Below are 27,210 nucleotides of genomic sequence, written 5' to 3'. Positions count from 1 at the left end.
AAATCCCCTGGAGTCTGCCCCAATTATAAAAGGAGATAACTTGACTTCATTTAACTGCAGCCTGAACATTTGAATTTAATTGAATGGGAAATAATTATTCCTGAAGAGCAGAGGTTTTTGAGGTTCTGTGAGGCAATATAAGATATGTATCTCATTACATTAGACCTCGGCAAATATACTTTTAATAATCAGCTGCTATTTAACATATCCGCCTCCTATTAAATTTCCAGCAGGAACTACAGACAAGATGTATTGGGGAGGGAAGGGGCTGGACTGCTGAGTAATTATTTAAAAAGTGATTTATTTACCGAGGTGAACCATTTGAAAATTCAATAATAAATCTATTAAAGAGCAGTTAACCTCTATAATTCTGTTTTAAATAATCAATTGGTGTTTGGGTAATGTACAGCGTCTGTCTCATTAGGTCGGCATTAACTCTTTATTTGAGGCACTTAATCTGAGGTAGGACTGAATCAACCATGAGGTGGTAATTAGGTATTTGCTATGGGTCCTTCAGCCTCCAAGAAACCGGGTCCTTCTTCCCCAGCTGCAACAGCCGTGGTTGGGTGCTTGGGGAACCCTGGGTCCTCTAATGCCTGACTCTGCTCCCCACAGTGCCTCCCGCGACAAAGACTTGACGCCACCACCTTCCTCCAGGGGGAAGAAGAAAAAGAAGAAATCCACCAGGAAGAAAAGAAGGAGGTGAGGGACCCCCAGAGGAGGAGATGAAACCTTGAAGATGGGGGAAGGGACAAAACAGGGGTAAAATGGGTTTCGGAATCAAACAATGATTCCCCTTGGGTTCAGATTCCCTCTCTGCCTCTTAACTAGCTGTGTGACCTTAGGGAAGTCACTTCACCTCTCTGTGCCTGTTGCCACTTCTGTAAAGTGGTGATAATACCTACCTCTTGGGGTTTGGTGAGAATTAGGTGGGGGAAAAAAATGGAGAAGGAAAGAACTGTCACAGAGTCTGACACATAATAAAGAACCAATTAATTGGAAACATAGTCGTAACCATAAGTATTGATTTCTTTCTTTTTTTTGAGAACTGTGTTCTCCATGATCTCTTTTGCCCTTGACCACAATCAAGGGGCAGGCATTATTGTCCCCATTTGGAGATGAGAAAATAAAAGCAGAGAGAGGGGCTGACAGAAACTGCAGGAGCTTGATTCCAGGCTCCTCAGGTGGTTCCACCACACCCATCTCGCAGGTTTAATGACAAGGATAATGGATTTTATATTTTTGCCAGCTATTGATGTTTTTGTACCCTATGAATTATTTTTCTATGTACAAATTCCTTTAAAAAACTTCTTTTTATTTAAAGATTTCCAGATTTTCTTCTAGGCTGCTATTCATCAGGCTGAAAGAATGTCCAGAGTTCCAAACCCAAAAGGGTGGGCAGAGACTTTAGAGGGGCGAGTGGAAAATCACTCCAAACCTCAGAGGCAGTATTTGAAGAAGCCTGCAGAGGGCAGCAGAGAGGAGTGTCTGAATGGAAGCCCCAAGTCCAGGTTCTCTGGGACCTTGTTTCCTGGACAACCCGTTAGCCTTGTTCTAAGAGGACAGACCCAAAGAGGACCCAAAAGGGAATGTGAACGAAGACCCTGAATTCCAGCTATTGTAGGATGAGTGATGGAATTGGGCCAAGTGGCTTGAGCTTCCTGGTCTTAGGGGTGGGCATGCGAACACTTTAAAGCAGGAAACCGCAGGCATCAGGCCTCACTAGCTAATTCATCCGTACATTCAATAAACGTCCACTGGGCACGTGTTTGGGAACGGGCAGTGTGGCTCTCTAAGAGTCAGGCTGTTCTCAACCCTGCATTTCCCCCTGCAGACAAGTTTTGTTTGAGCTGTAAAATGTGTGGGGTTTTTTTTTTGTTTTGCTTTGTCTTCTGAATTGATGGCCAGCATCTAAAAGCCAGGAGATTTCAGATGAAAATATGTTTTCCTGGCGACTTCCATTGAAAAGGCAGGTGTTCTAGAAGTCCCAGGCCTGCATTCCTATATGGGACCTTCAGGTGACCTGAGAAGCAGTGGCCCCTTCTGTCAGGCGCTCTCTAGTTTACCACCATCCCCACCATTCCCTACCGTCTGACACTCAGGCCGCTGCATTCATGTATTCTGAGAAGCCCCAGTTAGCACTGAGTTTGAACCTTGGTATTTTATCAGTGGGGACATAACAGACCCAGAGAGAGGAGTGACATCTCCAAGTTAACTTCATGAATTGGTGGCAAGGTCGAGATTGGAACTCGGGTCACCTGAACCTCAGTCTGACGTTTAAAACAAATGCAAGCTCATATCAGTATTGGCGTTATCCTGTGTGTGTTACTGAAAGAGGTGAGACCTGCATGGGGGCTTGAGAAGGGTCTCTTTGAACCCAACCCTGGCTTTTGAGAACCTCCCTCTGAAGGGTCTCTCCCTCCCCCGCAGGTCCTCATCATATAGCCCATCACCTGTCAAGAAAAAGAAGAAGAAAAGTTCCAAGAAACATAAGCGACACAGGTATGGTCCTTCCTTGTCGGCCAACAGGATGACCCAGGTAGGGAGGAAGTTGGGAGGAGAGTGGATGGCACCAAGAGGTCATTTGGAAGCATGTCATTTCATTGGTGTAAAATATTTACCTGTGAATTGTTCACTATTTGCATCTAGTATACGTACGTTGGGAGGACCAGAGGTCCGCTACGGCTCGCTCAGGCCAGAGGGGACTTCTATGATAAGGAGACAGGGGTGTCTCAGGGATCAGCCAGGCCTCGGGGAGGGTCTGGGACCAAGGAGCGGAGAGCTGATAGGACCCATGCAGGATATACAGCTCCCCATTCCCTGTGGGAGACATGGCTGTACCCTGTTCCCATCTCTCCATGTTGCAGGCCCAGCCACGAGAGGACAGTGAACCTCTGTCTTGTCGCTTATTCCAAATTCCCAGGGAAGGCCTCTCTGGTTGGTTTAACTGTGTCCTCAAGGATGGGATCATGCAAAACATGGCCTCTGGATTGTCCACGTGTGTGGATAGTTAAAGGGCATCCTGGACACACGTTCCAAAAGGTGCCCAACACAGACACACACACACACACACACACACACACACACACACACGTATGTTTATGGGGGGAAGAAAAAGACTGGAAGGATATACACCAGAAGACTCAATTCTGTGATTCATGGGCCCAGCCAACATTTTATAATTGGGAGATTTTGCAATATGAAAAAATCAAATTTCTCAGTTCCTCTGTGAAATCAGAAGCTCTGTCTTCATTGGACCAGTTTTCCCACAGGCAACCCTGAGCTGGAGCTGAGGAGCTGCTGTGCGTAGAGACGGAGCGTGGGTGCTCGGCTTGCCACAGGCCTCACTTAGCCGGCTCCCCACATCTCCGCACATTTGACAAAGCCTGCTTGGCCCCTGGGGACAGGGAGTTTGAAGCTCCCTGTATAAGTTATTTGCTGTGGTCCACTGTGGATAGGGAAAGAGTGGTTTATATTTTATTTTTGCTTATCTCTACCAATTTTCCTACGTCAATAGTAGGTTACTTGTGCAGTGAATCACGACAGGACAAAAGATCAAGGAGTCCATTTGGGTTTTCCCCCTGCATCTCACCCCTGGTTCAAAGTTGCCCCAAAGCGGCTTTTCCGAATCAAGGGGTGTGGTCACATGTCATCCGTTGTTGCCAGAATGGTCTCAACTCAGTTTGGTTTCACTGACTTCGTCCACCACCTGCCCAGATGTTCTGATTGATGCTGAGTTTGTGCTGATTACAAGACATGGACCAACCAATCAGTGAAATGTTGTGTTAGAAACCTTTGCTAACATGGAGTCCTTTGTAGAGGCAATGGACTTCCCATGACTGTGGACTGTCATCTTGTCACCTTCCTATACTGAACAGTTTGTCCCGGGTTGGGGGACTTTTCCATATATGGACCATAGAAGCCAAGTGGCTTCTCACTCAAGGGTTTCTTCACATGAGAAAAAGACTTTGCCAGAAGGTTAAAAACAGGCTTTTTCCACCCGTTCCACTTGGCCCAGGGGTTGGAGGTTTATCAGGAAGGAGGACCACAAAATGCGAGGCTAAGAGGCGGAAACCTGACACCCATCCTTCCCAAAACCTCACTTACTGCTGGTCCATCTTCTCCAACTTCTCGGAATGTTTGGTTCATGGTGGTTGACTTTTTTGGAAATAGAAACGAGGGGTAGGATATGTATTGAGATTACTTGTTTTCTCTCCTCAATTAACAAGGCTTCAGGGTTAAAAGAAAAACTCCCATTTTTCACATCTGTTTGTTGAATACCCATCATGTGTCATGAATAAGGATTCTGGGCCCCGGGAACAGAACAGTGACGAAAACCCAGCCTCTGACCTCAAGTTGCTCACAGTCTAGACGGGGAAATTCATCCCAGAAAGAGAAACCTCAAATTCATCTATATTTATTTTCCTCCTTTCCTCTCCTCCTCTCCCTCCTTCCCTCCCTCCCTCTGTTCCTTTCTTCCTTCCTCCTTTCTCTCCTTCCCTCCCTCCCTCTCTCTCTTCCTTTTTTTCCTTTCAATCAGGTCATTCTCCAAGAAGAGAAGGCACAGGTAAGAAATTTGTCACCTCTGGTTACTTGCTTCAGCTGTCTGTGGCTCCTGGGCTCAGCTCTCGGCCCCCACCTCTGTGTTCTTGGGGACATCCTCTTCATCTTCCTATGTCTCAGTTTCCTCCAAAACGAACATCTGGGCTGGTTTTCCTGAAAGTTCCAAGCCAGCTTCCAACATCCATCAGGGGTGATTTCTCCAGACCCAGCCCCTACCAATGGCCCTCCCTGGAAACACTCCCTACCCTTACCAGAGTCTGTTGGTTTTACCACTGATGGAAACCATGGGTTGGGGCATCTGGAGACATATCAGCCCCAGCCACCCTACCAAAGCCTTCCCAGATCCTGGCCAAGGGACACAGGCCAAGTCCTACTATGCTGGAAACACTGGGGGAGCACAAATAAAGCTGTCACCTACAGGTCCTCCCTATAAATTGAATCCTGCACTAAGCCCCTTCCATGTGTGTGCGTGTTTAATCCCCATTTCTCCTCATGACCACCTGTGTGGTGGATATGTTTGTTGTTCCCATTTTACAGATGAAGAAACTGAGACTCAAATTGTCGCCCCAATAAATTTAATAAAATAAAATTAAAAAAAAAAAAGAAACTGAGACTCAGACAAGAGATGTGACAGGCATGCTCACAGACACACAGTTAGAAGGGCAGAGGCAAAATGCAACCCAGATCTCTCAGACAGGATCAGGACACTCGGTCTGTGGCTTCTTAAATAAGAATAGCCACAGCTAGAGCAGTTGGGAGAGTGTAAATCCCTTTCATTCATTCAATTAACAAGTAGACGGTGGTTACCAGCGTCATCCATCCATTCAGCCCAACAGCCTGAGCAAGGGAAACTGGGTCTCTGAGAAGACAGGTAACTTCCCCAAGGTCACACAGCAACTATGCAATGGAGCTGGGACATGAACTTGGAACATTCAGTGAGGTCCTGGGCTCTTTCACTGCCCAGGCTGAGTCTCAAACATGGAGACAGATCCCTGCTCACATCAAGGTATGATTTCAGTTGAATGAAATCAATTTTCCCATTCCCAGGACCTCGGCCAGTAATGCATTCTGGGTGACCCCCTGAAGCCTGTCTGACTTGAACCACCAAATAGTTTTCACCTTCTGGGGCCTCGATTTGATTATGCTAGAACCCCAAGTCATGATTGTCCATTCTATCCATATCCCAGCCCTCTGACTTAAAAACAAAAACAAAAGCTATCAAACCCAGAGACTTGAATATTCATGGGCAGAATATTTCAGAATCTGCCAAGCTTCACGAGGCTTCAGAGAATCTCCTTGAAAATTCCATTCTCTTCTCTTAGAAACTCCTCTGACAACAGCATGGGCTCTGGAGAGCCATGGTCTGGGGCCACATCCCAGCTCATCTGTGTGATTCTGGGCAAGACTTTTTGGGCTCATCTGAGGCTCAGTTTCCACATCTGCAAAATGAGTAGTTATTATGTTGTGTCTGTACCCATCGGGTGCAGGGAGAATAAAATGAGATTATTGACAAAAAACTATTTAGCAGCATTTCCACCCTATAAGAAAGCCTTGAAAATGTCAGATGTTACTCTTCGCTGTATTACGACTGTTATCATTCATCTACCAAAGCTGATCTTGGCGTCCCGCGTACCCCAAGTCGTGTCTCGAGCTGAACTTGCTCGGTAAAAAATTCAGCAGCTATTGCTCTGGTCTTGGGGAATGATTGGTGTCCGTCTGCAAACTGTCTGGATCTAATGGCCACTGTGTGTTAAGCATTTTAGCTATTTGTTTATTTTATCTTTAACTGGAATTTGGCAGCTTTCAATTAATTGGCCATTTCTCGTTTAGCTCCTCCAGCCCAAAAAGCAAAAGAAGGGAAGAGAAGAGGCACAAAAAACAGTAAGTAGAGACCACCTGGAATGTTCTGTCCAGTTGGGGCGGGGGCCTGGCCTCTTAACAGCCCAAGTGTTAGAGGTACTTACTGAACAGGAAGAGGGAAAGCGTGGGTGGATGAGAGGGAAGGAGGAAGGGAAAGACAGACCCGTGTGTGGACTTGTTGTGTGGGCCTGGGGCAGCGTGAGTGCCGAAGCTTGTGTATATGACGTGTGAGTACGCATGTGTGTTTGTGTGTGCATGAAAGTGAACGGTGTGTATCGCTGTGCCTGGCGTGCCCACTGTATGTGAACCCTATGTTCCTGTGCGTGAATTGTATATTTATTTATATGTAGCATGTGATGTGCACATTGTTTATAAATGTCTATACATGTTTCCATCACGCAAACATTTATGTGAACTGTGTGCACAAATGTATTATGCATTGTGGGTAATCGGTGTGTGTGTGTGTGGTATATATTTGTGTCCACACGAATGCATTATATATTCCCGTGTGAACGTGTGCAGGGTACCTGTAGGTGCACCGTCTGTCGCTGGGTGTGAATTCTATGCACTCTGCGTGTGCACTGCTTATGGATCTGTGTGCATGATGTGTGTGGAGGGTGGGGGTGGTTTTTACCTGTGCACAGGTGTGTGCTGTGTGTGCACGAGTCGTTAAGGGGGCATGGTCGCGTGCATGCACATGTGGGAGCGTGTGCGTGAGTCCGAGACTTGGCTGCCAGGGCCTAGGGCATAGGGATATCAGTGCAGCTCCTGCCTGCATCTTGGAGCCCCCGCTGGTTCATGGTTTATAGCTGGTAGAAATTCAAATCAGCCAGTGCTGCCTGTGGAGTTCAGTTCCCAGCCAAATTAAAAGTAAATTTGGTTACAACCCACCTACTTTATACCCTGCAAATGTTAGTGTGTGTGTTTTCCAATCAACTAATATTTTATCTCCTGCCAAGAAGCTTCTAAAGTGAGAATCAAAGGCAATGGGATGAAAGGTAGTTGGTTGCTAGGGAGGGAAATGGGAGGCAGGGGCCCAGGGGGAGGGCACTCAGATTTGCTGCTCCAAAGGGTCTCTTCACCCAAGGTCAGTGCAAAGGAGGGCATTTCAGCCACTACCACAGGGCCTGGAGACAGTTCCAGAAGGAAGCAGTAGAGCTTTAAGTTAGCTCAAGGAAGAACTTCCCGACCATCAGCTTGTTCAATTCATTCAAGAGGCAATTATTGGTCATATATTGCATATGCTTTCATGCTAAGCACAGACATGTTCTCCGGGTCCTCAGCATGTCTTGTCCAGTGGGGCTGCAGTGTAGACACCCACTGAGCCAGGGGCTAGGCTCAGACCTTAACAGCACTGGGATGGATCGCCCCTGAGACCAGGATTGCCTACCTGAGGACAGCAAGGTTGCCGTCCTCCCCAGTGCCAAGAGCTGCATGAGTCCCAGAAATCGCTAGCAGGACATAAGAAAGGTCATGAAAGTCAAAGACAAGAGACAGGAGAGAGAAAAGCAAGGAAATCAAGGTGGCCCTGAAATAAAGGGTGGTTATACTTGCCGAGTCCCACATCAGGACTGCTTCTAAACAGTGACCACCGGGGTGAGTTCACCGCCTTTTATTCAGCATCCCTTAGTGAGGCCCGAATGCACAGCACGTCCTGTGGGGGGCCCAGGACAGAAGTGACCCAGGTATTCATCCCGCCTCGAGGAGCTCACCCTGCAGAGGGGCAGGTCACAGCACGGCGGTGGCAGATGGAAGTGCAGGGTGCAGGGGGAGCCCTGGTGCTGGAAAGAGGGCTTGTTGGTGAGGGCAGGTTTCTTGCACGAGGGGTTTCTAGGCTGGGGGTGAGGATGCAGGGAACCATTCTAAGCAGCAGGTGAGGCAAGTGCTTTCAACTTCCTGCGCCTCAGTTTCTTCATCTGTGAAATGGAAATAATAAGAGAACCTACTTCATAGGTTGTTATGAAGAATAGATGGGTTCATTTAAGGAAAATGCTTAGAACACAGTGCCTGGCACACAGTCTGTGTTAGATACGGGGTACCTGTCATCCTCATCATCGTCATCGTCATGAGAACACCATGGACTGGGAAACGTGTGAGCCAGAATACAGGCAGCTCCGAGTTCTTGAGCCTGCCAGGCCAGGAGCTGTCAGGCAAGGAGTCTGGAGAGCCAGGCGGGAGGTGCCTGCTGAAGGTGCCTGGGGTTCAAGGTCAGACTTTGGACTGAGGGCAATGGGAGTGTTTTAAGCAGGGAAGGGACATGGTCTGATTATCACATCGCAAGAATCCCTGAGTCCTTTTTTGAGCTAACCTCCTGGTAGAATCAGCTCTAACTCCCACTGGCTTCCTGGCTGGGCCCAAAACACTGACGTTCCTTGTACATCCTTAGTGACCACTACCACTGCCACTGCCACTTCTGAGTCACTATTATTATTTAGAGAGCGCTGACGTGACCTGTAAAACTACCAGTGGTTGGAACAGTTGTTACTATAACGTGTGCTGTTGACGATGTTTGTAACTCACCCTGAAAGTGGGCTTCTGACTCCACGCTAAGAATCTAGGCTTCATTTTCTAGGTCTGAGGTTACAAATTGGCAACCCAAAGGCCTGATTTACTCCGCAAATGTGTTTTGTTTGCCCCAAACAATGTCATTTTTCAAAAACATGAGCTTCCATTTAAAACAGTCTGAAGCTTCCATTTTTCCATACAAATCTGAATTTCTACATTTGCTTGAAAAATTAGACGGTGCAGCAGCACACGACTATTCTGGGCCAAGCTGCTCCTTTCTCTCACCCGCGCCCGCCCGCCCTTCGGTTTCTATTTCTTTAGTCCCTGACTGATTCCCACCTTATGGTATCTGACTGGCCTGTGAAGCTGTCTGAAACTGAGGCTCCTGCCTTAGGCGAGGGAGAGGTGACACATGGAGGTGGCATTCCTGTCCAGGGCGTACTCGGCAGCAGACCTGCTCCCAGCAGGGTGGGAGGCTGAAGCATCCAGGCCATCGCCTCCACTGTCAGTATGGCTGGTTAGACACCCCAATTACCCATGTGGCCAGCTGGGGTGATGGGAGGGGTGAGGAGGGGTGAGATGACAATGTGTGTCACAAGGTCAAAATCAATCTCTCTCTCTGTCTCTCTCTTTCTCTCTCTCTCTCTCTCTTTCTCTCCCCACACACACTCTCTCTCCTCCTTGCCCCCACCCCCACCCCAAGATCACGAAGCCGGCCCCGAAAGTCTCACCGCCACCGCCATCACCACTGCCCCTCGAGGTCCCAGAGCTCGGAATCCCGTTACTCAAGCTGTGAGAGCAGGTAACCCCTCACCCCAAAGAGCCTCCTCACCCCAGCCACCGCCAAGAGCCCTTCCACGAATCCATGACTCCATTCTCATGAGGGATGGCCCTACCTGGCACTGTTATCACTTCCCTTTAGAGAAAGGGCTGCAGACAAAAGGGGCTTGCTGTCTCCACAGTAAGGACTTGCTAACGTATATGCTTCCTAAATGCCACTAACATGGCACTGAGGTGCTAAGCACGCTTACTCTATCAACTGCATGCTTCCCTCAACAACCCTATCAAGTGGGCACTATTGTTATCCCCATTTTACAGATGAGGAAGCTGAGGCACAGAGAGGTTAAGGAACTTGCTCCTCGCTTAGCTACTAAGTGACAGCTAGGATTGAACTAGTGGAGTCTGGCTCTGGACTTTGCACTCTCACTAAGGGTTGCTCTAAGCACAGAGAAGCTAAGCAATCTATGAAAGGACACACAGCACAAACCACCTCATTCCGAGGCCCTTTCTAGTCAGGTTTCTCCTAACCTGGACCCACTCTCTGCTGACACATTGGCTATTCCGGCCTGAGAAGGGGAGGAGGGTTCTTCTGTGGATGAGAACAAAAAGAAGAAGCTTTGTTGGCATTGGTTTGCAGTTGGTTGTCCAGTAGGAATTACAAGGCCTACTTCATGGTCCAGGCCAGATTCCGGATATCAGAGGCTGCTTTATTCTTTCTTCTCACACTTGGCTACATGTCCAGGGAGATTAAAAAAAATCTCTCTGTCCTGGTGCCAGTGGATCCCAGTTAAATTGGTATGTCTCCAGGAAGGAGGGGGAGGAGAAACAGTGATCTAAGCCGTACTCCGTGCCAGGGACTCTGCTGTAATTTCAAATACATTTTTCTCTTAATCATCCCAGTAACCCCCTGAGTTAGTCCACGCCTTCTCCACTCTGGCTGAGCTTTGCAATCACCTTGGAAGCTTTGAAAAATACCAGTGCCTGGATCTCACCCTCTAGACATTCTGATTTGGATGAGGTCGGGCCTAAGCAGCGAGACTTTTACATCTCCCCAAGTGGTATGAACGCGGAGCCCAACGTGAGAAGTATGGAAGAAAGAGAAAAGCAGCCCCTGACATCTGTGCTGGTTACTGGGCGGCTTGGTGTTCCCGCTGAATAGCAACAGTTTCAAAGAGCAGGGACATATGACAAAGCCGCTGTGTGACCCTGACCTCTCTAGAATCAGGCCTGAGCCCCGACGAATCAGAAACTTTATGCAAAACACACAAGTGACCCAGCATCTCTCCCTCCTGGCTAACATGAGTGACAACTGCTTCTTTACCAGTGATGGCCTTGGCCTTGGGCTACTCTCCCCTCTTTCTATATAAGATTTGTAGGACTGGCTTTAGCTCAGCGGTTGGACTGGCTTTAGCTCAGCGGTTCCTTCGGCAAAAGTGCATTCAGCGCTTTAAACCGCCCTTCCGAGGGTGGTTCGAGACCCGCGGGCGCTTTCCAGTCCTTTAAAAAAAAAAAAAAAAAAAAGATTTGTAAAGACAACCAGTCAGAGAATTACCTCCACTTTCTGACAGTATCCAATCCAGAACGAAGCCCCAGTTCCTTCAAAGCTCCCCAAAGTGACCTACCACATGCCCACATGGGTTCTTTCTAATATTCTCATAGGCAGACGTCCTACACTTCCCTAGGGTGTACAGTCTCCCTCACGGTCTCCCTCAAGGCAAGGAGCCATAAACATGCTTGTTCAACCACAGGCGTGTGCCTGGTAACTTTGTCTGGAGGACACTGACTCATTGAGCTCAACTGCATTACTGACGTGGCAGCTGGGAAAACTGCGTCTTGGTGGGCAAAGGGATCTGAGCGAGGTCACGGTGACTGGCAGAGCTGGGATGGGCACCCAGGTCTGTGACTCAGCCTGAGCCCTTTGCCTCCAGCCCAGGCCGCGTCAGCTCTCTGCAGGTAGCCCTGCTGGCCCGGGCCAGGGGGTGGTGCAGGAGCTGCCTGCAGACTCTCAGGACAGCGTGCTCTACCTTCCCCAACTCACCTCATAGGGAGGTGACCCCAGCCTCTGCCCTCCTTCTGCTGTCACCTCTCGTGCTGGTGGTGTTGCTGTCTGAACTCCCCCGTGCCTGCCAAGCTGAGGGACACTCCAGCAGGCATGGAAGCAACCTGAGGGCTGGCCCTCGGACCACACACCCAGTATAAATGATCTGGAGGCCACAGAGCAGAGAGGGACACTCTAGACCAAGAACCACAGGCATCGGTTCCCACAGGGGTGGAAAACTGCCCTGACCCTGGTTCTGCCACTTGTAAGCTGTGTGACCTCAGGCAAGTTCCTAAACATCTCTGAGCCTCAGCTTCCTCATCTATAAAATGAGAAAGCAATACCTGCCTTGTCTATGTCTTCAAGTTGTAGAGAGGATGATGAAAGCACCTTAAGAGAGGTTTACAGGTGCCATGCACATCAGTAAGGTTTATTTTTATTACCATGGGGGCTCAGAGCGAAGGGGCTATGTGGAATCCAGGAGACCCTTTCTGAAGAGTTAGATTCCTTTGGTTCTGCTGCAGACACAGCAGCCAGATCTAGGTCTGGCGGGCTTGCAGGATGCAGCCGTGTCATTTTTGTCAGACATATTTTTTCAAAAGTTTTGGGTGACAGTCAACAAGATGCCTCTGTTTCACAGATGGTGAAGTCACGTACACGCAGACACAGAAATACGCCATTATATTTATAGGCAAACACATGAAAACACAGATGGACACGCCCAGACATACAGTCACATACAGACAAGGACAGAGACAATCACAGACATGGGAAGGGCAATCAACTAAATCAGGATAGGGACCTTTCCTGTCTTCACAGCTGCATCCCCAGCTCCCCAAACAGTGCCCAGTATGTGAATAACATTTGTCAGATGAACAAATGAGAGAATGAATGAATGAGTGAATGCATGAGTGAGTGAATGAATGAATGAGTGAATGAGTGAATGGGCAGGTGGGTGGGTGGATGGATGGACGTACACATAGTTCTTACGAACACACTCAAGCACACGCTATAGTCCTCAGATCCTCTGGGTCCCTCAACTACCCCTGTGCCATGCTCCCCTTCAAAAGCCCCTCAGGTCTCTCTCCCCTGACCCCAGGCACCGCAGCCAGTCCCACGAGGAAGGGCGGAAGTCCCACCGAAGGCACTCCCGCCGCTGCTCCAAGACCCTCGGCAAGGCCAGCCCCGAGGCCCGGTCCAGCCAGCCACCCAGCCAACCCCTGCAGATGCTCAGCCTCCTGCCAGCCAGAGGTGTAGTAAGTATTACGCACAGCCTCCTCGGCCAGCCTTGGTCACAGCTCTGGGGGGAGGTGGAGGCACAAGTTCAAGGCAGTTTGGGGCAAATATCCCACTAATTTCAGACCTCATTATTGATGAACCAAATGGTCATTCGCCAGCCTTTGGCAGCACTCGGCTTGGGGATTTGGAGCTGGGAGTGGGTGGTTAGAAAAATGAAAATATCCAGGTTTGTTTGTCAGGGGACTTTTGACAACTATGTCTTGGTCTCCAGAGTGACGTCTGCAGGGATGGATGTGCGAGGCACCGTAGGAGGTTTCCTTGGGGAGGAAGGAGGAAGAGGGGTCTTGAGGTACCAGAGGCAGCTTTTCAGGGAAGTCCGTATCTTTGATGCCAGCTAGTCTGTATCTTTGATATCTTTGTGTCCTCTCATCTGTCCTCTCACATGTCTTGGGGGGTTGAGGGCACAGCTGCTCTCACTAGTGCCTTCCACAGATGGGACAGAAAAACTGAGACTCAGAGAGTTAGGGTCTGGGTAAAAACCACAGAGCAAAGCAAGAGCAAATACAATTTAGCAACGTGGCGTTGACTGGACTCACGCAACGCTCCCTTGGGTCAGCAAGGAGGAGCTGGAATGTGGCTTCAGACAGTTGGACACCAGGACGTTTCCTGAGCAAGGGGATTTGGAGTTGGATCCGAACTCAGGTCCCTGCTTTGCCACTTCCTAGCAATGTGGCTTTGGGAAAGTCATTTGTTCACTCAGTTTTCTCATCAGTAAACTTAAAATAATACCAGTTCCATACGAGGTTGTTGGTGACATCCAATATGACAAAGTACGTGACGGCCTTTTATAGACTCGAAAGGGACAAACAGAAGGAGATTCAAAGTTGATGTAGTCTTCACAGCTGACAGCTAGGCAGGGCCCTGTCTTCTCTAGCTCTGAGCAAATATGAACATTTCAGAGAGCTGCTCTCTCAGAAAGCGTGAGGTAGGGGTAAGGAAAAGCACGGGGTGCTTGCCAGGAGGTCAAGGAAGAGAAGGTGATGATAGACCCTAGTTGGGTCTGGTTGACACAGTAGTTTTCTGCAGGGCATTCTGGGAAACTCTTCTTTACCAGTCAAAGTACCCTACATCACCAAGGTCAAATTTTACCGAAACCCTCTGCCTAGCTGAAAGCATCCAGAACTCTCCCCAGCCCTCTTCTTTGAAGAGAGGCCTGTGGTTGCTAAGTATTTGCAGATGGAAAATGCCCACCTGCAGCCTCTCCTCCCCAAACTTCCTATGAAAGGTCTCCCCAGTATGGCAGAGTCCAGAGGCCTGGGTTCAAGTCTTCTTGGCTTGACTGAACCTTTTACTCCTTCCAGCCTCACCTTCCTCACCTGAAAAATGGGCGTGATTATCTCTTATCTCCCAGGGGAAATGTTGAAAAGGTAGAAATAAATTTAAAATACGAGCAATAAAAGGGGGAAGAATGTTTTTAATTCACTGAAAGCCACCCAGTCTCCCTGGTCATGGGATTTGTGGCAGCCTATTTGGTGGTCCCAACTGACCCAAATTTAAAAATGCCATGGGGAGCAACTGTGTTTATGTTTGGGCACCTGCCTGTGATGGTTTCCTAACAGGTCAGGTCTGTCAAGGTGTTGAGGGGAAAAAAAAGTGGGGGCTGGTTTTCGTATACCAGCTAGTGAGATACCACATTGGCTATTGGTTCTTGAAGCCTTGATGCCCCAGTGGGTCTAGCCCTTCTCAGAATTGCTGAAAGCTCATCCACACCTAGAAGGCAGAGGCCCTGAGAGCTCCTCTAACTCAGTGCCCTGATTCCGAGAAACTGAGACTCACAGAGAGAAATGACATCTATGGGTCATAGCAAGTCAGAGCTGTTAAAAACACGGGGCTATGAGTCTGTGGTCAAATCGTGGCTCTGAGTTAGGGATTGTTACTTGAACCTTTTGGGACCACAGTTTCCTTATCTGCTAAAAAAATGAAGACGTTACCTCTCCAAAAGCCTTGTTGTTAGGACAAAAGCAAAGTAACGTTGTAAACTGTTGAGCCCAGCGCTTGGCCTGGGGTGGGGGGGCAAAACCCAGCAATTATTAGCGGGTGTTCCAACGAACAGCATTCCAGATGTTGGCTCTACACTTACAACTGTGGGACCTTGAGCAAGTTACGTAAACTTGCTGTGCCTCGTTTTCCTCTAAATCTGCAAAACGAGGATGATAAAGAGACCTGTCTCATAAGGGTATGTTATGAGGATTTCATGACTTCATGTACATAAACCTTTTAGACAACAACACGCACGTGGTAAATGCTATTTATGGTTGATGCTAATGACGGTGGCAGCAGTAGTAGTGACGCTGGAAAGAGAAATAGTAGCTGCAGTACTGGTAATAGTAATGGTTGATAGTAACAGTACTAGACCCAATAAGTTCTAGACCCAGACTAGTCAGTGGATGAGTTGAGACTAGAGCCAAGGACCGTGCTCTCCCTGCCTTCAGTTTCCTTCCATCCAAGATGGTGGCTGCAGCCTACATGGTTGGTCCCATCCCACTCATGGTTGCCTGACATCTGGGGGCCTTGGATGGCCCCCAAGTCTGGTCCTCTGAGTGCCCTCCATGTTAGACCCTTTTTCATCTTATCTCCTGAAAAGGCAGAGTTGGAAGAAGGTGGCAAGGCAGACCAAAAATTTTCCTAGAGTCCCGGCCCCAAGATTTTCCTGAGCTCTCTGTTAAAGAGAGCAGCAAAGTCTGTCACTGAATCACCCCTTCGATCATTTGTTCCAATCTCCCATTTATCTGCTGAGCAGCTATAGGTAGACCCATCAGAGCAGGTAGATCCGTCTATAAAGAGTCATCTCTGCGTGGCTCACAGGGTCCGGTGGATAAAGAACAGTCTGTGCCTTCTTAAGAGGGAGACAGGCAGGTAAAAACTGTAAAGGACAATACACAACAATGACTGTGGAAGGTCAGCAGGCAAGGACGGGAATTAGGGTTAGGGTTAGATGAGGGCAGAGGAGGCAACCACTAACTGAGGAACTAAGGGGAGCAGGAGTTAGCCAAAAGAATCAGGAAATGAAGACTGGAGTCGGGGATGGAGACAGAATTCCGGGGCAAGAGATGGGGCTTTGGCGGTGATAGGAGCCTGAGAGCGAACGGTCTTCTATGCCTTGGTTCCTGTCACACGACATTGCAGGCATTTCATATGCACGGCTCTTTAAAAAATCAAGGACGGGTGCATCACATCAAGGGGCAAATTTGCATACATAAATATGCAAATTCAGGGTCGTGTCTTATTGAAATCCTACTTTGTGAGCTGAAGATAACCTGAAGCCCTCTTGCTAGGTCTGAGCCCAAATCCAAATGGAGGCCCCCAAGGAGACGATTTAGGGACCCTTCACAGCCTCACTCATGTCCCTCATCTCCACTCAACCATCTCTGTTCAAGTCATTAGGGAGACAGAGATGAATACAAGACTCCCCCTGAACTCCAGGGCTCACAGTCTAATAGTCAACAGAATGCTGCAGTACAGTGAGCTAAGTGTTGTAATTAGGGCTGAGATTGAGTCGGCGAGGACCAGTTCCTCCTCAGTTGTTAAAATATTCAAATACTTGCACATCAGTTGATAAATAGACCCTGTCACCACCCCATCCCCTAGTCAACAAAGCCATCTTTTTTCTCCCCTGGTACTTTCTGGACCTTGTCACAGTCCAGCAACTAAAGAGTGATACCTGACAGCACTCCAGTTCCCAGGCCAGCTACCTTCAGAAGGGGCTGTACCCACCCTTCACCAGTTGCTGAATATTTTGAATATCATCCCTGATGGTCACAGAAGCAAGTGCAATGTGTAGAAGGACCTCAGAGGAAGGAGCACACAGTGTTGTCTTGGTGTCTGAGAGGGCTTTGCAAATAAAGGAACATTTGAGCTGGGCTTTGAAAGATGGGTAGGAGTCCATTATAATTGAGATGGCTGATGAACAGAGGGAGGGGGAAGTACCGCTATGTGCCAGGCAGTGTCACATACTTTATACTGATTTGTTTTTTCTCTCTCGCTCTCTCATCCCCTCCACAAAAACAGTTCTTCGAGGTAGATGCAATTATCATCACTATTTTTCAGATGGAAAAACTGAGGCTCAGAAAAGCCAAGTGACTTAGGCAGGTAGCCGATTGGGAGAAAGGGGAGCTGTTATGAGTTATGGCTTGTGCCTCAGAAGCCCTTTTCCTGTTGCATGTAACTGGAGAGGGAGTCTGGGAGGGGGCTGGTTGAGATAGAAGCTAGACCGAAAAAGAAGGGCAGTCTCCCCTTCTTCTCCTTCTGCCTCCTGCATTGGCCAATAGTTGCCACACACTCCTTGCTGACAAAAATCTGCACAGATGCCACAACAGAAGGAACATACGCAGAACTTGGGGTCCATTAAAGAGGGTCTCATGAAATTTGTCAACAGGAGGAGACCATAGAGGGTAGTGATGAAGATATAGGCTTTGGAGCAGATCTGGATGCTCTGGACTTCTTGATTTGGTCTCCTTGTGAGACCCTGGCTAACAGCAATAATTAATGCTTTCTGAGCACCTACTGTGTGCCAGGGGCTAGGCTGAATTCTTCACACGTGTCATCTTATTTATCTCTTATAATAATCCTTCAAGGGAGCTTCCACGAATATTCCGATTGTACAATCAGGAAACTATAGCCTAGAAAACTTAAGTAAAAGGCAGCTATTAAATGGAGAGATTGAGATTCGTACCCAGCAAGTCTGACCTCAGAGTCCATGTGTGTAATTCCATGACCTCCCTTGAGTAATTTCACTTTGCTAAGCCTCAGTGTTCTCATCTGTACCTTGGGCTACTCACCATAACTACCTCATAGGGTAGTTGAGAGGATGGAGTGAGATAAGGTATTTGTTCATTTTAAAATATGCACTAAGCACCTACTGTGTGCCAGGCACCATTGCAGGCACTGGGTGAACAGCAGTGAGCAAGACAGACAAGGTTGGTTCCTACCCTCATGAAGCTTCAGTTCTGTGTTAAAAAAATAGTCCAGTGCTGGGGACATAACCCTCAACATAGAATAGTTGCCACTGTTATTATTTGTCATCCTAGTGGTTTTATTAAACTTATTAAACCCAGACACATGAGGTTTGTGGAGTATCTCTTGCTTCCAAAAGCTTAATCATATCTAAGACCTCAGGTGAACTTCAGAACAACCCTAGGAAAAAGGCAGGATGGCGATACACTTTCCATTGTGTTGACAGGGAAAAATGAGGCTAAGAGAGAGGGTATGGGTGACCCTGGTCTTCGGACCCCTGACGTAGGCTCTTGCACATTCTGCACAAACCACCGAGCTCTCTGTCAACAGGAAGACTAAACATCCAGTGTCATTCACTGCGGTTTGGAGAAGAAAGGAACCAGAATGCAGAAAGCAGAAGAATGAGACTTGGGGATTTGTGGGACTGGTGGTTTTCTGTTTTTTTCATGGAAAGTGGCATGGCATTGTCAACTTGTACTTTTGTCAAGTCAGGACAGGAGGGGAAAACAAAAGGAAGGAAGGAAGGAAGGAAGGAAGGAAGGAAGGAAGGAAGGAAGGAAGGAAGGAAGGAAAAGAAAATCACCATTTTCTATGACACAAGTTGACATCTTAGCACCAGAAGAAGGAAGTAGGACATGGCCTCAGAAGAAAGGATAGCCTTTAAATCAAGTCCATTTAGCTGGATGAAAAACTCACTACATTGAACTTAGTTTTCTCGTTTCAATTTGGGCGGGTGAAAAGTTTGTCTAACTGGATCCATGTAGAGATTTGTGAGAACCAGTGGGCTGGGGGCCAGCAGAGGAGCTTCAGAGAAATGGAGAAGCTAAAGCCACCGTTCCCGATGAGCTCCTGCCCGAGGAGGCGGCCAGACCACCTCCCTGGGCCAAGTTCAACTGCAGTGCACAGCCTGGCGGGATAGCGCCAGCCCTGAAGGAGTGTGTCCCCTTCCTACAATGCCCAGCAGGTCTCCCCATCTTTCTCCATGCCCCACTCCTCTCAAATGAACTCCCAACAGGTCAATGGATCCATTCTTTTGCTGATTAGTTTGCAAAGGAAGATGAACAACAGCGAGGAAAATAAACTTGATGTCTTAGTGAAACAACAGGATTCTTTTTTAAGGAATAACCAGAACCCTCTAGCTAAAAGCTCTGCCACACAGCTCTATATTCACATGAGATTTTCCAGTCCCCCATATGGCAGGGAAGGGGGAAAAAAAAATTTATAACCGTCTCTCTCCATGGGGCCATTTGAAGCTCAGTAAATGGACTTGTTCAGTTTAATTGGAATTCTCGTCTTGATTATATTTTCGTAACCTATGAGGCTGTGCTGCCTCTTGATCTCAGAATTCAGCTGAAATTAAATTTTAAAGTATAAGTGAGAGGTTGTCTTTTTCCCCCCGTTCTTGATTAAATAATGATTTGAGACAAAAACAATAAATAACAGTGCGGCTTCCCTGGAGGGCTGAGAGTGACTCCCAGTGAAACGCCAGGAGCTGGAGTTCGTGGTGGGGGATTTCATTACTTACTGGAAAAAAACTCAAGTGTTAACATCGAGTATATCAAGGAACAAGGAGATGAGGCAAGCTTATGAGTTCAAAAGAAAAGAAAATTGGAGCTTTACGTTGGAGGGGGCAGAGGGAGTAAAGGGGAAATATTTGTTTGCTTTCTCTCAAATTGTGAAACACAATTTGTCAAAAAAAAAAAAAAAATCTGAGCTTGGCAATCCTGATCCAAAAGGGAGGGCTTATAATAATAGCTCTGGAGTCTGGGATGTGGCTTAATGGCTCTGGTCTCCTGGTTCCTTTCCCTGACAAAGGCCAAGAGGGATTCAAAGGGTCCAGATGGGGACATTGGAGCAATCCATGTATTAGGTTAGTGCAAAAGTAATTGCGGTTAAAAAGGTGAAAAAATAATTGCAAACACTGCAATTACTTTTGCACCTACCTCGTTCTGAAGGGGGAGATGAAACACCCAGAATGCACTGTGTCTGTTGTTTTCAGCGCGATCAGATTAGCAGCATACACTTAGTGTCACAAATTTAGAGGTCTCGGGGGCCAGGCAGCTAATAGATACAAGCAATGGAGACCCCGTGGGGCTTGGGGTCAGGAGAGCTCCTGCCTGTTGAAAAGCGGCAGCTGCCATGACTCTCAAGGTGATTATTGCCAAGCAGGAATGTGGACCCAGTGTTGCCAGATCTTATTTTTTTCAACACAGACTAGAAATGGGATTGTTGTGCCCCACTTGGCAATGTCGACAGTTAATTCAAATTTACTATGGAGCATACTAAGTGGGCTAAAGAAAGTGTATCTGAAACAAAGCATAACTGTGTGCGTCAGTTTTCCAGTGGTGATTTGGGGGTTTGAAGCTGATTCTGTCCATTTATATCCCTTCACCCTCCCCATTTCAGGGCACACAGCCAACCTCTACCTCCCAGACAATGTTCTCTGGCCGCCAAAGACTGTGTTTGGCCGTGTGGCACGTTGGACATACCAGAGAACTGACCCCCTCTGGGTGCAGCCTTCAAGCCATCAGTGGTGGGGACCTGGTGTACAAATACCCCTAGGTTGGGACTAACTCTGGAGCCAGTACTGGCTGCAGGGTGTGTGTCCTCCAGCCACCCACGATGGCAGCTGATAACGCGTCTTCTCTCCCTCATCTCGTTTCCCTGCTCCTCTACAGAGGTTCCGTGCCCTTTTGCATAAACTAGCACTCAAATTCCTGTCTCACTCGCTGAGAGAATCTATGTTAAGACAGATGTTATTTCACTTTGTGATTAAGCATATCTTACAGGGGCTGAATTTTTATTCCAAGCCCCAAAGGCAGGGCTTTGTGAAGACGTGCAAGGAAGGGCAAGGCTGAGACGGAGGCAGGGGTCACAGTGAACCAAAGAAGAGAGCCCTGGTGTGAGGGTTCCCAGTCTTACATGGGGGCCCCAGGTACCATGAGGGTGCTGTCACTGGACACCTGTGGGTCTGGGTGACTCCTCGTGAGTACCTTTTGCAGCCAAGCTGGGAGTAAAGCGGCAGACAACAGTTACGTGCCTAGGAGAGAAATTCCCAATGGATGAAGAAGAGGTCTTCAAAGATGAACTTGGAGAGGCCCGTTATCTAAATGAGCAGACAGGGAGGAGCAGTGGGGAGACGTCCTGTCACGTCAATGTCAAGTGGGCAACCATTTGCGTCTTTCGCACCAGAGAGAGTATCTGGCTAGGAGGGAGACCCTCAGAGACAGGAGGCCAGAGCAAGAGATGGAGGCCTCTGTTGTCTGCCTGTGGCAACGTCCTTGACTCATCATAGTTGCCATTCCCCCCCCCACACACACACACACAGTCTGTCTCTGGGTCCCCTCCACTGTATTTTTCCTCCTCTTTGTGTGGGGTGAATGAAAAGCTCTGGAGAAGGTGGAGTCTGAGGCAAGAGGCCATTAAACTATCCAGACATCTCTAATGAGTTTATTAAAATGTTCCTGTCCTCTGGAAATATAGACAGAGCCTATCAAGACATAAAGATAAAACCAAATAGATTTCAGCTGAAAGAAGCAGGAATGAATGTCTGCAGGCTACCACGTCCTCCCTCTCCACCCACTTCCCATCCCGAGGTAATGCTCTAAGCAGGTCAAATAGAGTGAGAAGAACTGTATTCAGCCCCTGCCAGGGATGTTATATGATGCTGGCTGTGTCCTGTGCCTTGGAGTGAAACTCCACCTTCCCTCCACTCACCGAGCCAGTTGTGACGACTGACCTCACGGATGCCTCAGCCCAGAGAACAATGTCTTTTTTCTAATTTGTCTGGCCAGAGGGGGTGTCTGACCTTTTGATCATCCAAACAAAGTCACTGCACAGGCCAGCAGCCCGGCTGCGTGCACACGGCCAGACCCAGTTCATCGTTTGACCTACAGAATAGCAGAGGGTGGAAAGGAAGTAAGGAGATCCAGCACAGCTGGTGTCAAGCCGAAGGCTTCTCCGGTTTGGAACTTCTCACCCTCGCCTGGAACTTACGCTGCTGAGAATCTGTATAGATTGAGCCCCCGTGTGCCCTCTCTAGGGGTCTTGGGTCTGGAAGAGAAGCAGGAAGAAGAGCAGAGAATATTCCTTCTCTCTGCCATGGGCCTGGACCCAAAACCTGATTCTACAGGTTCTGTCTAGCTCACACACACACGCAACCCTGAGCTGGTCTCAAGAACCCAACCTTCAGCGAAGGGTCCAGCTCGTTTCCTAAACTATTTTGAGTATCACAGAAGCCAGTCCCTTCTTAAAAATCCATCACCAAAGCTGGCAGTCACCCAGTTGGAACCCTCCAGGGCCTGACTGCCCAGCTGTCTACCAATGAATTAAGTTTGGATGAGTCCAGGCTTCCAAGCTCGGGCTTTCAAGGGACTGTGGGGTATCTGTGTCCATTCAGTAAGACTTACTGAGCACCTACTCTGTGCCAGGTACTGGTGGGTACTTGGGTACAACACTGAACTAGTCTTGCATGGCTTCTGCCTTCAACAAGCTCCCTCCCACCCAGATGGACAGACAGCCAATAAAACCTAACAGTGCTGTGACACACAGAAGGCATTTGGGAATGAGTGAGTGAATGAAAGATTCAATGAGTGAAGGAAGAAAAGTTTTGTGCTTCCCTGGCCTGGGGATAAGAGAAGGCTTTCTAGACAAGGTGATGTGTAAACTGCAGGATGAATATATTTAGCCATGTGAAGTGAGGATGAGAGGAAGAGTGTTCTAGGCAGAGGAAGTGGCGCGTACAAATGGCCTGGGGTTGGGAGAGCAAGATGTGGTTGCAGAACCAAGAAAGCTCTTCAGTCACTTGGCTTAAGGTTGTGGGGGAGGGGTGTGTGTGTGTGTGTGTGTGTAAGACACGAGGTTTGTGAAGTACACAGCGCTGGGTTGTAAATGGCATTGTCGTTCCCATCAAAGAATGTAGATGCATCCAAAGACATGGGACTTTTAAACAAGCATGAGAGGTTGGTATTTTCAGGCACCAGGGTCAACCCAATGAGAACATTTGCATTATCTGGTGATGATGGAAAAGCACAATGCTTTGTAGAGTTCTCAGTTCTAATCACACAAGTTGCATGTGGATTTTGGTGATGGTCAGGTAGAGACACTGAGTATGGGGCTGAGAAAGTGGAAAAGGCAGAGGCTCCTTCTATCACAACTAGTCCTGAGGGGCCCCACATTGTTGAAATCCTTGCCCATGGGGACCCATGATGCACTAGGACAAATGCTTTTAAATTAATAGTCAAGGCTGGGAACAGCTAGTCAAGGCTGGAGAGAGAAAGGCTCAGCCTGGATGCTCCCAGGTAGCAAACCATGAGATAATGGGACCATTGTACTCAAAGTCCCCTTCACTTGAGCCTGGTTCCCTCCAAGAAGAGCTTGCCTGGTTCATTTGTGATGTCCTGGCCACCCAATATTCACCGTCTCTGAGGCAAAGATTCTCTGAGCCCATTCCTGGACCAAGCCCCAGACTGAGACCTCAGGTTTCAGGGTCTAGCCAGATGGCATGCTGCTTTCTCATTCCTGACAGAAGTGGTAGAAATACACGTTACCTTTTCCACTCCCAGAGGTGGGAAAGATATGGCATCCAAATTGCAAACGGGAAGACAAAAAGGAGGCACTGAAATGGGAACAGAGTCTTTACGTTATTTTTTAAAAAGTCTCATGCTAGAAAACTCTACCAGAACAACCTTATTTTGAGGGCCCTTCTCCCAAAGCAAAACCAGTCAGGTCACCAAGCAGGTAAAGCAGCAGCTGCGCTGAGTAGAACTTAGTAAAGCTGGACCATTCCCTTGTCTGTACACAAAGCCTCCTGGGAGAATCTGTAAAGGAAGCCCTGCCTCCCCAGTCCAGCAGCTGACATCCTGAGCTGTTTGAGTTATCTCTGTTATTCTTGCAGTTCTGGTGTCTCTGTGTCTCACCCTCATGATCGACTGCTGAAAAGGCAGAAATGGTTCCTTAAGAAAGGCCCCCAAATCGCCCTCCGTTAGGTCCAAGGTACATGGGATAGAGTGGGGAGGAGGCAGGTTCTGGATGGTAAGACCTCCATTGCTATTTGTCAGGTTCGGGGCAAGCGTAGGAAGGAAGCCCACATACTATGTGTCTAAATGTTTATAAATCAAGCCAGCAAACTTACATGAAGTATGTTCTATCTTGACAAGCATACCCTCAAAACTGTCTGAAAAGTCAGATTGAAATTTAGAATCTCGGACCCCTGAGAGTGCGAGGCCACAACCTGGCAGTGTGGGGAGAACCTACGTGGGGCCCTGGCCCCTCCCTTTCTCCTCCCACCTTTTGCACCAACCAACACCATGATGGGCCTCCCGCATATACATGTGGACACCTCAGCCTAAACATCCAAGTTCTGTCCAAAGAGCCAGACTTGGATCTAGGAGTGTGTACCCTGAAGCATGGTCCATCCCCGGGAGAAGAGATCCATGGATGAGTCTACAGAGATCCTGGAGGGGGCTCAGGGGCCATTGAAACAGAATCCTGGGACCTCAGGTATCCAGACAGTACTCTCAGGGAGGTGGTTTCCAGGTAGTGCCATCTTGGCCACACAGATTTCTGGCCCCGTGGAAATGGTTATCGCTGGAAGAGGACCAGGGCAGGGGTGCCTCTTGCCCACACATGGTACTGTTGGTGGGGCCAGAACCAAACCCGCTGTGTCATCCCAGCCGTGAGACCGGTCTGAATGTTGAAAGAAAACCATCCTTTGTCCTTCTAAACACACCACTGCCTTCCCAAGGGAGGGCTCTCCATCACCTCCTTTTCTCCTTCAGTCCTACCTAGGTCAGCCCCGAGCAGGATTCTGGGAACCCCTCCTCCTTCCCAGTCACCCCAAAGCCAAATCTCCAAGCCCCTCCCAAAGCCCTTTGTTGCAAGCACACCCTCCCTGTGTCCCCTTGATCTTGACACCTAGACGGATGCAAACTCTAGCCCCCATTTGCGTTTTCGGCAAGGGTTTCTTGATCTGACATGGGCATTAAGGGACAGACCGGAGGTTAGTGTTGATGGCTTGAGGTCCCCTTTCCTGAGAAAACCAAACAGAACGGAGCCCTTCCCTGTCAAGAACACCGAAAAACCCAAACTCAAAAAGTTCAGGGCCAAGTGTGAGGATGTGCAGAAAGGTGTGTGTGTTTTCTTGTCATTTGCGACTCTAATGATGGACTCACGTTGCCCGCTCTTCCCTTTCTCTTACACCTTACCTACCTACTAAAGGAGGAGTTCTTGCTTGGTAAGTGGATATGATCCGCAAAGACATGAGAGAATTTATTAGAAGCCACTCGAGAGCCTTAGCTTCCTTCTCCAGGGGGAAAAGGACACGCACAAATATCCGTAGAGAGCTTTTTGTTTGTTTTCAGTCAGACTATTTGACTTCCTTGTGTTTTTTTTTTGTCCCCTCTTTCTTTTCCCTTTTAGTTGGAAACTGCTAAAATGTCATTTTGTGACCTCATAGTATCATAAAAAAAAAAAAAAGACTTTAAAAACAAACAAAAAAAATGTTTATTTCATTGCTTTTCCCCATGTGATATTTGTTTAGGGTTCTACTCAGACAACTTTTTATTTAAAAGAAAAAGTCCAATTCATTGAGGATTTGGTTGAAGTTTAAAATTTTGACGTTATCTCCTTTTTTTTATTTTTTAATTTCCAAGATATACATATATATATATATATTTTTGAGGCCCATAGCCCCATTTCTTTTTCCCCTTCCCCTTTCTTTATTTTTATTATTGTTTTAGGTTAAGGGTGTTTACACCCCTCCCCCTTCTATTAAGTTGTCTCTTTGGTTTGAGTTAAGTCATTAGAAATTAAATTTTGTATAATTTCCTTTTTCTTTTATTTAATCTGAATCGCATGCTTTTTCTCTGCATGATACCTAAATCTTCCAGTTATCCTAGCAGGGGGTAAAAAAAAAAATCTCCTTTCTGTGGTATTCTTTCAGGAATTTGTGCTTTTGTTTTTTGGCGTCTCTTCTTTCCTCTCTTTTCTCTCTCTTTCCTTTCGTTACAGTGCATCATGACGGTAAACATTTCTTGGTTATTTAGACACAGCCCACAGGCCCAGCGCTCAGCAGTGTCCAACGGGTGTTTTTGCTTTCAGATCACTGGGTCGGGGTCTGCTGCTGACCTCTTTACCAAAACAGCCAGCCTGCTCACCACCTCCCGAGGACGCTCCCAGGAGTATGACTCAGGCAACGATACCTCCTCACCGCCCTCCACGCAAATCAGCTCAGCCAGGTCACGGGGTCAGGAGAAAGGGAGCCCCAGCGGGGGCCTAAGCAAGAGCCGGGATCTCCACAGTGGCAACACCTCTGATTCAGGGAACTCCTTCACCACCTCCTCACCCCAGAACAAGGGGACCACCTTGGAGCATCTTTCCCCCACCAGCAGGGGCAGAGACTCGAGGTCAGTGTTCCTGGACAGAGGGAGGGAGGCCTCCTGCCTTAGTTCTGCCATCTCAGTCTCTCATCCTTGCCCTGCACCACCCACCAGGCTCCCCACCCAGAGAGAGAAAACTCAACTCAATCTGGCATAATTTTTGAAACATCCAAGGATATTCAGCTTTACATACAAGTGCATCCAGGGGCTCAAAAAATACATCCCTGGGAATCTGTCTTTCCCATTACATCTCTTAGCTCTGCTCCCCCCTCTATTGGCTTCGTGCTCAAGCAGACCCTCCCAAAGCATGGGCAAAAATGCCATCCAGCTATCATACAGTGTGTTTAGCCAGCCAATGGAAGGAAAATGCCTCTTTCCCCAAATTTCAGCAAAATATCAGAGCAGGTGCTCATCGGCTCTGCTTGGCCCAGCTTGGGTCATTGGCCCACATTGGACCAATCACTCTGACCCAGGTGACGCTGTGTTCTTAGCTAGAATTTGTCACATGCCACCCTAAGGACTCTTGAGTAGAGTTTTCCCATGTACACTATAACTGGGGGAGGTCTGGTTCTTTGAAGGAAAAGCCAGGGTAGTGATACTAGGAAGAAGGATGGAGGCTGGGCCGGAAAAAACAGATGTTAATTTTACCAATAATCTCAGGAGAAAGTCTAACATTCATCTGCATCACTGTCATTCAAAAATATACCACAATATTTACCCAAATGCACAAAAAATGTGTGGCCATACTAAAACCTGCACACAGATATTTTTATAACACCTTTATGCATAATTACCAAAACTTGGAATCAACGTAGACATCCTGTCAGTAGTTGG

General features: G+C 47.9%; 1 protein-coding gene across 2 annotated transcripts in view; it reads left to right on the top strand.

Annotated features, from left to right (window-relative positions):
* SRRM4 (serine/arginine repetitive matrix 4) overlaps positions 1–27,210 on the top strand; it is a 155,129-nt gene that overhangs the window by 113,161 nt on the left and 14,758 nt on the right. For both annotated transcript variants that reach the window (XM_019753969.3, XM_074321011.2), the window contains 7 exons: positions 616–702; positions 2,431–2,502; positions 4,541–4,567; positions 6,394–6,444; positions 9,632–9,730; positions 12,846–13,002; positions 26,099–26,403. In XM_019753969.3, coding sequence (XP_019609528.3) covers positions 616–702; positions 2,431–2,502; positions 4,541–4,567; positions 6,394–6,444; positions 9,632–9,730; positions 12,846–13,002; positions 26,099–26,403 — 798 coding nt within the window. The remainder of the gene's footprint in view (positions 1–615; positions 703–2,430; positions 2,503–4,540; positions 4,568–6,393; positions 6,445–9,631; positions 9,731–12,845; positions 13,003–26,098; positions 26,404–27,210) is intronic.

The sequence above is a fragment of the Rhinolophus sinicus genome, chromosome 9, assembly GCF_057876585.1.
Source record: "Rhinolophus sinicus isolate RSI-liver-muscle chromosome 9, RSI-T2T, whole genome shotgun sequence".
In the NCBI taxonomy this organism is placed as follows: Eukaryota; Metazoa; Chordata; class Mammalia; order Chiroptera; family Rhinolophidae; genus Rhinolophus; species Rhinolophus sinicus.
Note: the sequence above shows the minus strand (reverse complement) of the source record. Positions and strands in the feature narration are given on the sequence as shown.